Here is a 12,283-nt window from a genome sequence, read left to right as displayed (position 1 = left end):
TGCCTTCCCTGGGTACCATGTATGTTTTACTGGAACAGTCCTAATGAGAAAAAAGATTTTGTGGAAATTTTTTTAAATTGAAATTTTCTTTTCAGTCATTATATTGTAGATCAAAATTTTGTAGGATACTGAAACAATGACAACCTCAAATACACAAATTAGCACACATTGAAACTTTTTGAACCACCTCTATGGTCTCGTGGTAGCGTGTTAGCCTCGAGTGAGGAAGGTTGTGGGTTCAAACCCCGGCTGGGTCAAACCAAAGACTTTAAAATTGGTATTTGCTGCTTTTCTGCTAAGCACGCGCAGCATTAAGGAGTAAGAGCAAAGACTGGTCGGCTCAGATTCAAAATAATGTGTCTGGGTAAGATGATATGTCTTCGTGCAGACTGTTACTTTGTGAACTAGCACGTTAAAAATCCAGCTCAGTGTGTCGGTCTAGTACAAAGCAGGATAAAATATTCATATTACATTAAAATGCTCTTGTCCTGAATATGCATATTAATTTGCCACTGGAAGTTAAGCAGCCATCCATCATCATCATCTTTACAACATTGTAAAAGGAAAATTCTGTTCAAAGTGTTCTTGGCTTCAGTGGAAGGGAATGATCAGTTATGCTCCAATATACATGTTACCTCAATCAATTACATGCAGCGACACAGTTCCAGACTTGGTATTGGTCTTGTTACAAATTATAAAAAGATGCAATTCTGGTGTTACAATTAAATTTATAATCTTGAATTACAAGTTGAAAGACCACATCTAATATATATTTTTCTTTATGATGATCGCCAATTAATTAAATGAAAACAATATTCAAATAACCTAGGCACCGAAACATGTCGATCATTAAATTTTCTGCAGCAGTCCCTCCAGTGTTGTTGTTATAAGACTTTCTACATTATTGTGTTTCATCATAACGACCCTGCATACCCGAGGTATCCACTTCAGGGACTCTAACTCACTACAGACTCACCAGGCGTTGGTTCACTTTCGTTTGTAATTGTTTATTGTTTTATCGTGAACCCCTTGCATTCCTTTTGGAACCGCCGTTGCCAGCAGCGCTGACCTTCCCAGCCACCCGCAGCTATGTCTTTGAACGAAGGAAATAACGAAGATTTTGTTGAGGCACCATTGGAGCCTTCCAGAAGTGCCAGTACCATCCAGGCAAACAAAAGAAAAAGGATCGAACAAGAAGCCTTTCAAACAAGAATAAACCCGACCAGAATTCAAGAAAAGAATGTTTCACTTTTTAGAACTTACCGTAAATTAAATGTTAAATTGGTCCGTTGTGAACAGCATAAGGCTTACTTAACCCGATGTGAAATAAGGGATATGGTACCCAAGACACTTAAATCAAATATACAACCCCAAGTACCCGATACAACTCCCGAATTCCTTTTCGAATGGGAAGACGCACAACTAGAATTTGGCAGAACATTAGTGAAACTTTTAATTAAATATTGGAACAACCGATGCGAAATAATTTCATCTCAAATTGCAACTATGGAAATTAGATTAAAAGACAAAACAACTGACACTGAAATGGAACACATAACAAGTTTAATACAGAAAACAAAGCTATCCGTCGAAGACGAAATTAGCAAACGACCCGCGAATCCAGCTAAGCAACAATAAATCACCCAACCCCCGAAAATGCCGAGAACCAGAAAATTCATTAAACACAACATTTATAAGAAAATTAAGAATAAACCACAAAAGGATACATGTGCCGTAATAAATTTGAGCAAAAAACAATTAACATATGCCCAACACTCAGTGCTACAAAAAGGATTAAGTTTCTGTCCAACACCAGGCCCACTAAATGAGTTAGAACTTTTCAGAGATACACTAATTTTTAATAGAAGAATACGCCTGAAACACCATTTTCAAAAAAAGAACGATACCAGTGAAAGCACATATACTCCCAACCCGTTTAAATTACCTACAGGATGGACACCACCAGCGGGAAGAAATAAAGATTTGGATACATTTTTAAACCTTACTTCTGATGATATCTCACAAATTCCGAAAACAGGATTTATAAGAAAAAACCTCAACCGAAATCAATTTAGAGCCTTAAATGAATTAAAAAATGATCAGACCATTACACTTAAACCAGCAGACAAAGGAGGAGCAATCGTTATTATGGATACCATAGATTACATGCGAGAAGCAGACCGTCAACTTTCTAACACTACTTTTTACGAGGAAGTAAATAAAGATCTCAACCCCAAAATCGCCAAAGAAATAAAAGAATTCATTCTCGATATAAAACACAAACTACCCGAAACTCTACACGAATTCTTATTACAAAAACACTGGCGAACGCCACTATTTTACCTTCTCCCAAAAATTCACAAAACAGGAAATCCAGGTAGACCAATTATTTCACAAATAAACTCTCCTACTGCAAATATGTCAAAAGTTGTGGACCATTATCTAAAACCTTTCATCAAAGATATACCGTCGTATATTAAAGATACCACACATTTTCTACAAAAAATCGAATCGCTAGGCGATATACCACCCAACAGCCTTCTAGTAACGGCAGATGTAAGCTCACTGTATACAACCATTCCACACAGAGAAGGAATACTAGCAGCAAAAGAAATACTGAACAACAGACAAGAAAATTCACCAGCAACTTGGATACTTCTTAGATTTATGCACTTTATCTTAACCAAAAATTGTTTTAAATTCGGCAATAAATACTACATGCAAATTATGGGAACAAGCATGGGAACAATTATGGCTCCGGAATACGCCATTATATTTATGGACAAATTAGAGAGAGAATTCCTAAAAACACAAGTACTTAAACCATTAGTATGGTGGAGATATATAGACGACATATTTTTCATATGGCCACATACACGCAAGGATCTAGATTCCTTCATCAGTGCCCTCAACCAATTCCATCCTAGTATAAAATTCACAAGCCACATAAGTACAGAAAAGGTCGATTTCCTAGATACAACGGTAGTTAATAACCAAGGAAAACTCCACACAACTCTATACACAAAACCAACAGATGCGCACCTCTTCTTACATTACAACTCATGCCACCCGAAACACCAAAAAGAAAGTATTCCATTCAGTCAAGCACTGAGAATAAGACGAATTTGTACAGAAATCAATGATTTCGAATTTCACACAAACCGTCTGAAAGAACATCTCCTGACTCGGGGTTATCCCCGACAGGTTGTCGATTCTGCAATTTCAAAAGCAAAGTCGTTAAATCGAAATGATTTGTTAAAACCAAAGGAAACTGACCAACCCGTGAAGCCAGATATGATTCCATTAGTAATCAACTACCATCCAAAAATAAAAAATCTTAACGGAACCATCAACCAGAGGAAAGATATCCTCAAAAGAACTCCTGAAACTCAAACCCTCGCGAAACAAAAACTCATTGTTTCATATAGACGAGCCTTATCAATCAAACAAATACTAGTAAAAACCGAAATTGTACGCAAACAAACCCGTAAGGGTAGCCACCCTTGCGGAAAGAATTGCTATCTCTGTAGATTAATGAAAACCGCAGAAAGTGCAAAAAGTACCGTAAACAGTTACCAAATAGATATTAAACACGAAATTACATGCAACACAGAAAGTGTGGTGTATTTAATAGAATGCAAACAATGCAAAAAACAATACATTGGTCAAACGGGAAATAGCCTAAAAGAAAGATTCAGGGGACATCTACAGGACATCAACACTGAGAATAATACAAAACCAGTCTCGAAACACTTCACCTCAAATGGTCACAATAAACACGACGTCACCATAACAGGCATAACAACCACAGAACAAAACATAAACGTCAGACTAAGAACGGAAGAAGCTCTTATACATAAATTTGGAAGCACCGAACCCTGGGGCCTTAACAGACGATATGGCTAATACGAAGATTACCAAAAGAAAAGAAACTACAGGAACTTTCACAAGACGATTTAATTGCAAAAAATGCCCGAAAACTTTCTGCAGTATTTCTACTTTACGAAGACACCATAAGGAACGCCACGAACCAGTCGCAACAATGTTTGAATGCAAACATTGTGTTGCAACCTTCACTAGAAAATCAAATGCCGTAACACACCTTAAATCAAAACACCCAGATAAAGCCAGAGAAGATTATAATAGCTTCCAACAAAATCCTCGTGAAATGGCCAAAGCAATAGAAAAATGGAGACCACCATTTGAAGCCGTACAGAAAAAAGAATGGAACGGGAAAACACCTACATTCAGGACAATACCAGCTAAATCACCGTATGAGTATCACCAATCATCCACCTCAAAACCGAAAAAACCCTCAACAAGTGATTTGGAACAAGACCTGTACCTGTCGGATTCCGACTCTTCTTTAAATAACACTCCGCAATACATAACAAACGATTACGGTTATGTCATGGACCTTACTCAGGAAGACTACATAGACCTGACAACAAGCAGCAGTGATGAAACCATATGTTTAGATGAGCTACCGGAAGAACTATGGGACAGACATGTGTTTGTACATTCTATTTATAACATTTTTAGCTGAGACAATAATAACACAGAGTTGATATACAAACAATTTTAATTTACTTTCATTTTCATGTTGACAATCTATTTATATACATTTTCTATTTATACTTTCACTATTACTTCCCTTTCATAACAACTACTATACTATGACGTTGTCACAAGACAACCCGATTGTACACTTAAGTATGTTCAATGTATTATTTGTATCCTGATGACGGTGCCCTAGGCACCGAAACATGTCGATCATTAAATTTTCTGCAGCAGTCCCTCCAGTGTTGTTGTTATAAGACTTTCTACATATTTATTATTTGTTTGTTTTTGTTGTTTTTTCAGACCTAACAGGAAGTGTGACTGAGGATAGTCTAACTGTACCAGGTTCAAACACTACACAGAATAATATGACAGCTGATGGATATATGTTACCCTGTGTACCAGAGTAGGTTTTACAGCAGAATTTGATCATCTGTTAAACATTTTGCAATTGGTTATTTTTATTTGGATTGTTACTAAAGCTAAATACATATTGATATCTGTTGAAGTAAAAATTTCTCAGGTACAACTGAAATATTTAAGATGAACATGTTGAATACATTTGTAAAGATTCAAATACAATTTACTAATTGCAAGAAACTTGGTTTATAGATGAATGGTTTCAATCAACATATATGTATTGATAATTTACTGTGGCTACACTTTAAATAGGAATATCTCTGTTTACCATAGCATGAAGACCCTTGTTTGTTTGTGCTGTTTTTTCTTTAATTTTAATTTTAAATGTTGCCAGGCAATTTTCTGCCTTCATTCCAACATCCCCTCTTTTTTCAGTGGCATTCCAAATTTCTGGAACTGCATGTTTATTAGCAAAACACAATGGAACAATCAATTAAGGCAATTCTGAAGTAGGCTTTGATAATTTATTAATAAATAGAAGGATGGTAAATTACCTATTTGTACCTGCTTCTCCAAAGGCTGAAGCAGGTCTAGTAATCGCACAACTCCATCCGTCTGTCCTCTGTCTGTCAGTCCATCTTTCCATTTGTCCTTCCGTCTGTCTGTTTGTCCCAAATAAAACTTACCAGGTCCAGACCTGGTATTGGTATTGTTTACTACTAGTTCTGAAAATAAAACTGAAGTGTCAGTAACAAGTTTATCTTAAAACTTTTATTAAATAACCAGTTTGAATTAATTATTTTTGTAACTAGAGACATACTGTAGACATTAAAATATATTTGAAAATTTTGTAGAAAGAAAGAAGTGGAAACAGAAAAGAAGAAATTTGATGAGCCTTTACAACCAAGTCCGCCATATCCACAGTCAGGTTTTGTAACTTCTTCATTAGGTAAATAAATGTAAAAATACATCAACTTTCCCTTGCCTCTGACTAAAACCACTAAGACAAAACAACGGAATAATAAATTCTGTTGACAATAGCAGCCTTTTTGTCAACAGGAATACTTAATTCTGTTGACTTTAGTAGCTTTGTTGTCAACAGGAATACTAATTCTGTCAACATCAGCCATTTTTGTGATATTCTGGTAGACCGTAGTGAACAATGTGAACTGGGATTAATTTATTATACTTTAACATGTCAGATTCCAGGTTTTCCAAGTTTTTAAAACATGAATTGCTGTGTCAAATTTGATTTGAATGATATAGAATTTTCGACATTGAATTAAAAGAATATTATGTATATTTTCAAACACAAGTTAGTGTTTAAATACACATAATTGTAATTCATTTTATATTTCTGTTAACAAATATTTTTTAATACTCATTTGATAATTTAAAAAAGCACACAGAATTTTACATCTTGTAAGAATGTGGTTTGTTTTGTACTCAAGATGTAAGACCATGTTGATATCGTTAATTAATTTATTAATGGGTGTGGTTTAAAGTCATGTATGTAATCACATGATGTAGAATAAGAAATCTTTTCAAATTAGTAAAACTACAAGCAGGCAATAGACCTATAACATAGAGAAAATAACTGTTTAAAACAATATTACTATTCATATACTGTGTATTCATTTGTATTCATGGATACCAATTTTCCTAGGTTTAAGGAAAAATATAATTCGTGAATATTTGATTTTTTGGTATTGCCAAAATCTGCAAACGAACATACAGAAAATTTGCACTTTAGTAAACACTTGAATTCTTGGTTTAACTTTACTCATGAAATCCTTAAAAATTGGTATACCATGAATAAAAGTGAATCCACAGTATATAGGAAAACCATAGTAATAAGGTGATCATTTAATTATTTTATTTTATGATTCTTCTCTTAAATCCTTGTGCATTTATTTATGTTACAGAACAATGTAAAAAAGAATCAGCTTTATTGTGAACTAAAAATAAACTGGACAATCAAAATTTGAATACAGATAATTTACTATTTTTGACATTTTTACCTAATATCTGTTTGTTTTGTTCACACATTGTTGTCAATATAATGGAATTTTATGTGAATGTCATACAAGTGAGAGGTTTAGCTAGCTATAAAACTAGGTATTTTTGTTATTTTACTTTTTGCAGATAACATATAAAGAGGCCACAGCTCACAAACTTGAAAGCATAATGATAAAATTTTTGATTATGTTACATGGTATGCCAACTAATTTTTGTGAGCAACTTATTTTTGCTACTTTCCTGACTAGAAAAATAACATGAATTTAAATTTTTGCAAATGTGTAAATATTTGGTCTACCCTTATATAAATATATCAAGAAAATTAGAAAATTACAAAAATAAATCACCACAAAGTTGTCTAGGGAATGCTAAACGCAAAATAAAGTATTAACAAAAAATATGTTGGTTTACAGTATTTTAAAATGACTTCTCTGTAATAGGCTATAAATTATTTTACAGAACAAGAGGATAAGAAGAGAAAAGATGATGAATCTATTGTTACAAAGCTTGAGGACCATGAACAGGTCCCCAGTGTGAGTGACAATCTGGTCACCTTGCTACAAAATGAGGAGGAGGAAGAAACTGTGTCATGTGATTATATAACTGATAAATTATCAGCTGTATCTTATTTTAGAAAACCAATTTGTACATACTATGAAATTATGAAGTATTCCAAAAAATTGCCCATTTGTTCACTTAACGAATCACTTGCTAAAGAACAAGAAGAAGTAGAAAATGGAAAGACTTTGCCGAAAGAAAATAGTTTTCAAATAAAAGAAATGACACCTGAAACACAAGATGTCATCCAGACAGAAATTAAGCCATCAGCTTCTGAAAAAAGTCCTGAATCAAACCAACAAAATGTGGAGCTGCCACCAAAGGAAATGTTAAATGTTAGCTCAACGGATGTGAAGCCATTGACGGAGGAATCAATAGTATCTACTACTACTGTATTGTCAGTTTCAATGGATCTAACAATGCAATCTTCAGCATCTATTGATCCGACAACTTCTTTAAAAAATGTAGAACCAACCAAAATAGTTGCCGAAAAATCTCAAGAAGAAATGGAGGTGTTGAAATCTTCCGAAGTATCAAATCCTGATGTGAGCCAGACAATTCAGTCAAGTTCTTCGTCAGAATCAATCGAAGTGAAAGTTTCAGATAAAACGCCATCTTTATCTGAGGAGGAACCAAAGAAAACTGTAGATTTTGTTCTGGTAGACACTGCTTCAAGTAGTAAACCAACTGAACAGGTAGGGTCTACTTCGAATTAAGTATATAAAAGAGATGTACATTAGACTATTGTATCAGAATACCATATTTTTAAAAAATTTTGCCTTTCTCTTATTTTTACTTAATTTACCAGTCAAGGGTATTACTTAAACATGTGACTTCGGAATCAACTATTTAAGTTATTGGAGCATTTTAAATTTAAAATGTTTTTAAATATTGAAATAGATTCATTTAAATCACTGAAACAAATAAATTAAGTGCTGATAACATTTTCTTGATATTTTTCCAACATGTTTTATAATTTTATGAGTTAAAAAACATTGATTCCAATGAAAATCAATTAGGATATATTTCCCCAAAAACTTATTTTAGCTGATTTTTTACTAGCCTGAACATTACTGAAAATTTACAGTATACAACATTTATCTTTGAGAAGATGTCACCAAGGTTTTTAAACTGGATAAAAACACCGATTTGTAACAGATGCAAACAAAAGATAAAGAAGTATTTGAATTTGACATTTGTATATGAAAGTTTTATGTTATGATAATCAAAATTATTAATGCATGATTGTTTACATCTATTTTAGACGGCTGAATCAAAGGTCCAACAACCAGAGGTACCCTCTGCAGAAGAATCATCAAAAATAGATCCATCTATATCAGTAGAAATCCAACAGACCTCAGTCCTCAAGGCCAATGCCAGTGAAACTGAAGGACCAAATACAGATACTATTGAACCTGTTGTAGTAGGGGATAATGTTCCAGTTTACCAGAATGCCAAAGATTTAAGACTTATCCATGTTCCTGTCCTGCCTTATCAGAAAAGAGAAACTGCTATCATGAGACTGAATAACAGAATCAAGGCTTTAGAGATGAATGTCTCACTCAGTAGCAGGTTTGTATCTTTAATGTTTTTGATTGATTGATTTTTTGTGTTAAACACCATTTTTGTCGAGCCTGCGACTTTTGTCGCAGAAAGCTCGACATAGGGATAGTGATCCTACAGCAGCGGCGTTAGCTAACTTATTTAAAGCTTTATATTTTAGAAGGTGGAAGACCTGGATGCTTCATACTTTGTATATAGATGCCTTATGTTACGAAGTTTCTGTCTGTCACATGTCCATTGTCCTTGACCTCATTTTTATGGTTCGGTGACTACTTGAAAAAAAAGTTGTGTGATTTTTTGTAATGTTAATTTCTCTCTTATTATGAGTAATAGGATAACTATATTTGGTATGTGCGTACCTATCAAGGTCCTCATGCCGGTCAGACAGTTTTCACTTGACCTCAACCTCATTTCATGGATTAGTGAACAAGGTTAAGTTTTGGTGGTCAAGTCCATATCTCAGATACTATAAGCAATAGGTCTAGTATATTTGGTGTATGGAAGGATTGTAAGGTGTACATGTCCAACTGGCAGGTGTCATCTGACCTTGACCTCATTTTCATGGTTCAGTGGTTATAGTTACGTTTTTGTGTTTTGGTCCATTTTTCTTATACTTTATGCACTAGGTCTACTATATTTGGTGTATGGAATGATGGTAAGGTGTACATGTCCAACTGGCAGGTGTCATCTGACTTTGACCTCATTTTCATGGTTCAGTGGTCAAAGTTAAGTTTTTGAGTTTTGGTCTTTTTTCTTATACTATATGCAATAAGTCAACTATATTTGGTTTTATTTGACCTTGACCTCATTTTCACTGTTCATTGCTCAGTGTTAAGTTTATGTGTTTCAGTCTGTTTTTCTTAAACTATAAGCAATAGGTCAGTTATATTTGTTGTATGGAAGTATTGTAAGCTGTTCATGTCTGCCTGGCATGATTCATCTCACCTTGACCTCATTTTCATAATTCATTGGTCAATGTTTAGTTTTCTTGGTTAAGTCTGTTTGTTAGAAACTATAAGCAATACGTCAACTATATTTAGTGTATTGAATGATTGTAAGGTGTACCGTTCCTACTCGCTTATTAGTCGGAAAATTGGGAGTAAAATTCATAATCCAGAGAGGGGGACCGACTAATAGACGAGATCTAGCGACCAGAGGAAAAATCCAAGCTTGAGAAAAGTGGTCAGGAGTGAATTTCCTGGTCAAAACTACGTTTTTGATTGCCAAACCTACATAAATCAATAAATAAAAAGTTTTTGTTGAAAATAAATGACTACAAAACTGTCTTTGTGTTTTATTTGTTCTTTGGTAAACATTTTCTGCAAATTCGTGTTGAAATTCTACTGTTTCCGGTTTGTGTATTGATTTTCATGGTCACATGGTTTTCCTATAAACCCAAAAGAAGAGCCAAGAACCAAAAATGAAAAGGAGATAACAATGTACCAAATATGTGAAAGGATGTTTTCAGCGGAGTTATTGTGTCATTATTGTGATATCATGATATCAATTCAATGCTTATAAATCATATAATAATCAAAAAATAATTTTAAGATTCATTCCCAAAATCAAAATATTATTCATTAAAGTGTCTCAGGTAAACAAAAATTACAAAATTGATTGACAAGCCAATATAATCCATTGATAACCCCAATTAAGAGACAAAGAGTTGTATTTACTAAAGGTGTGAAAACTATCAGTGATAGGTAAACAGATGACACTAATGAGCTGGAGTTAGTTATTTTAATATATTGATTAGCTTCACTTAATTTTTTTAATCCTTTAATCATCACAATATAATAAGAATTATGAAGTTTACATGCTCATTTAACACCAAGTTATGTATGCTGTGAAAAATATTTTCATCAAGTGTTGATTGACTTTAAATTTTTCAGGTTCATATTGGTTTATATTCGCTTTTCTCAAACAATAGGTTATTAGTCATACCCTACAAAATCATTGATGCATTATGTAAACAACACATGGCTAATCTAACATTTGAACAGTGAACAAAACAAGAGAAATGAATACATCTTTATTATTAACAGCAATATAAATTATCATGATGAGCATCAACTAAATTCAAACCAAACAAACATTAATGCAGAAATGAATATTATTCCTGGATTTGCATTGGTTTTACCGGCGTTCAGTTACTGTCAGCTGAAAAAAAAATGCCCAAATTTTGTCCGACTTATACAAGGGTCAAGACTAAATCCTTAGAATTTGGAGCTGAAAAGGGCCCCCGACTTATAGTAGGATCGACTATTAAACGAGTATCTACGGTACATGTATTTCTGGTTTAGTTTATATGACCTTGACTTCATTTTCTTGGATCATGTTAAGTTTATGTAATAGTTGTAGTAAAGCTTTCATTTAGGACTATCAACATAATATCAATGGTTAGTAAAGAATGTGAGACATTTCAGCGTGTGCACTCTTGTCAACACTATTGGCTATTTCGTGATTGCCAGTTTTTATTGGTGGAGAAAGCCAGAATACCAAGAGGGAACCCTGTACCTTTGGTAGGAAAACTGGCAATCCTAGTCAATTAATATTTGAATCGAACACATGTGGGGTTAGAACTCACAATCTCAGTGTTGTTAGGCATGTGATACAGTAGAAGTACTTAGACCACTTGGTCACTGAGGCCCCTATATTAATGTTTCTGACTTAACATCAATATGATTAGATGAGTGTTAAACAAAGGGAAGAAGATCCCAAAAAGAAGGGGGCGGGGGGGGGGGGGGGGGGGGGGGGGGGGGGGGGGCGCAATGAATATCTTAACAGATATACAACAGTCTACAAAATAACATTTGCAGAACCCATTTTTAAATCAGTTAGAAATTCAGGTATAGCAAAACATTTAATTATGGACCCCGAAGGAGATTGACTTTTATATACCTTTTGAATTATTGCTTTTATGAAATGACATTTAATTTCAAATTTACATATAAAAAGTACTGAGAAATGCCTGATAAAAAGTTTTACCACATCTTTTAACTTTTTAGTATTTTGTCACATAATATATAAATTAAGTTGATTGTTAATTGATTAACAAATTATTTCTTATGTAGATTTTTGGAAGAAATGAGTCAGAAGTTTAAAAAACAGACAGAAGACATGATCAAACAACATGTGTTTAACAAAACAGTGGGAGAGATAACAAATGTTACAAAAGCCATCGAAATTCAGGTAAACTGAAATTTTATTATTTTGCGTTCTA

General features: G+C 33.8%; 1 protein-coding gene across 1 annotated transcript in view; it reads left to right on the top strand.

The window, feature by feature from the left end:
* The window catches only part of LOC127729889 (SUN domain-containing ossification factor-like), a 46,282-nt gene that overhangs the window by 20,830 nt on the left and 13,169 nt on the right, over positions 1 to 12,283 (top strand). The window contains exons 14-18 of the mRNA XM_052237822.1: positions 4,864 to 4,966; positions 5,775 to 5,869; positions 7,399 to 8,192; positions 8,762 to 9,069; positions 12,135 to 12,252. Of these exons, the coding sequence (XP_052093782.1) occupies positions 4,864 to 4,966; positions 5,775 to 5,869; positions 7,399 to 8,192; positions 8,762 to 9,069; positions 12,135 to 12,252 (1,418 nt within the window). The remainder of the gene's footprint in view (positions 1 to 4,863; positions 4,967 to 5,774; positions 5,870 to 7,398; positions 8,193 to 8,761; positions 9,070 to 12,134; positions 12,253 to 12,283) is intronic.

This window comes from Mytilus californianus, unplaced genomic scaffold, assembly GCF_021869535.1.
Source record: "Mytilus californianus isolate M0D057914Y unplaced genomic scaffold, xbMytCali1.0.p SCAF_2, whole genome shotgun sequence".
Classification (NCBI taxonomy): domain Eukaryota; kingdom Metazoa; phylum Mollusca; class Bivalvia; order Mytilida; family Mytilidae; genus Mytilus; species Mytilus californianus.
Note: the sequence above shows the minus strand (reverse complement) of the source record. Positions and strands in the feature narration are given on the sequence as shown.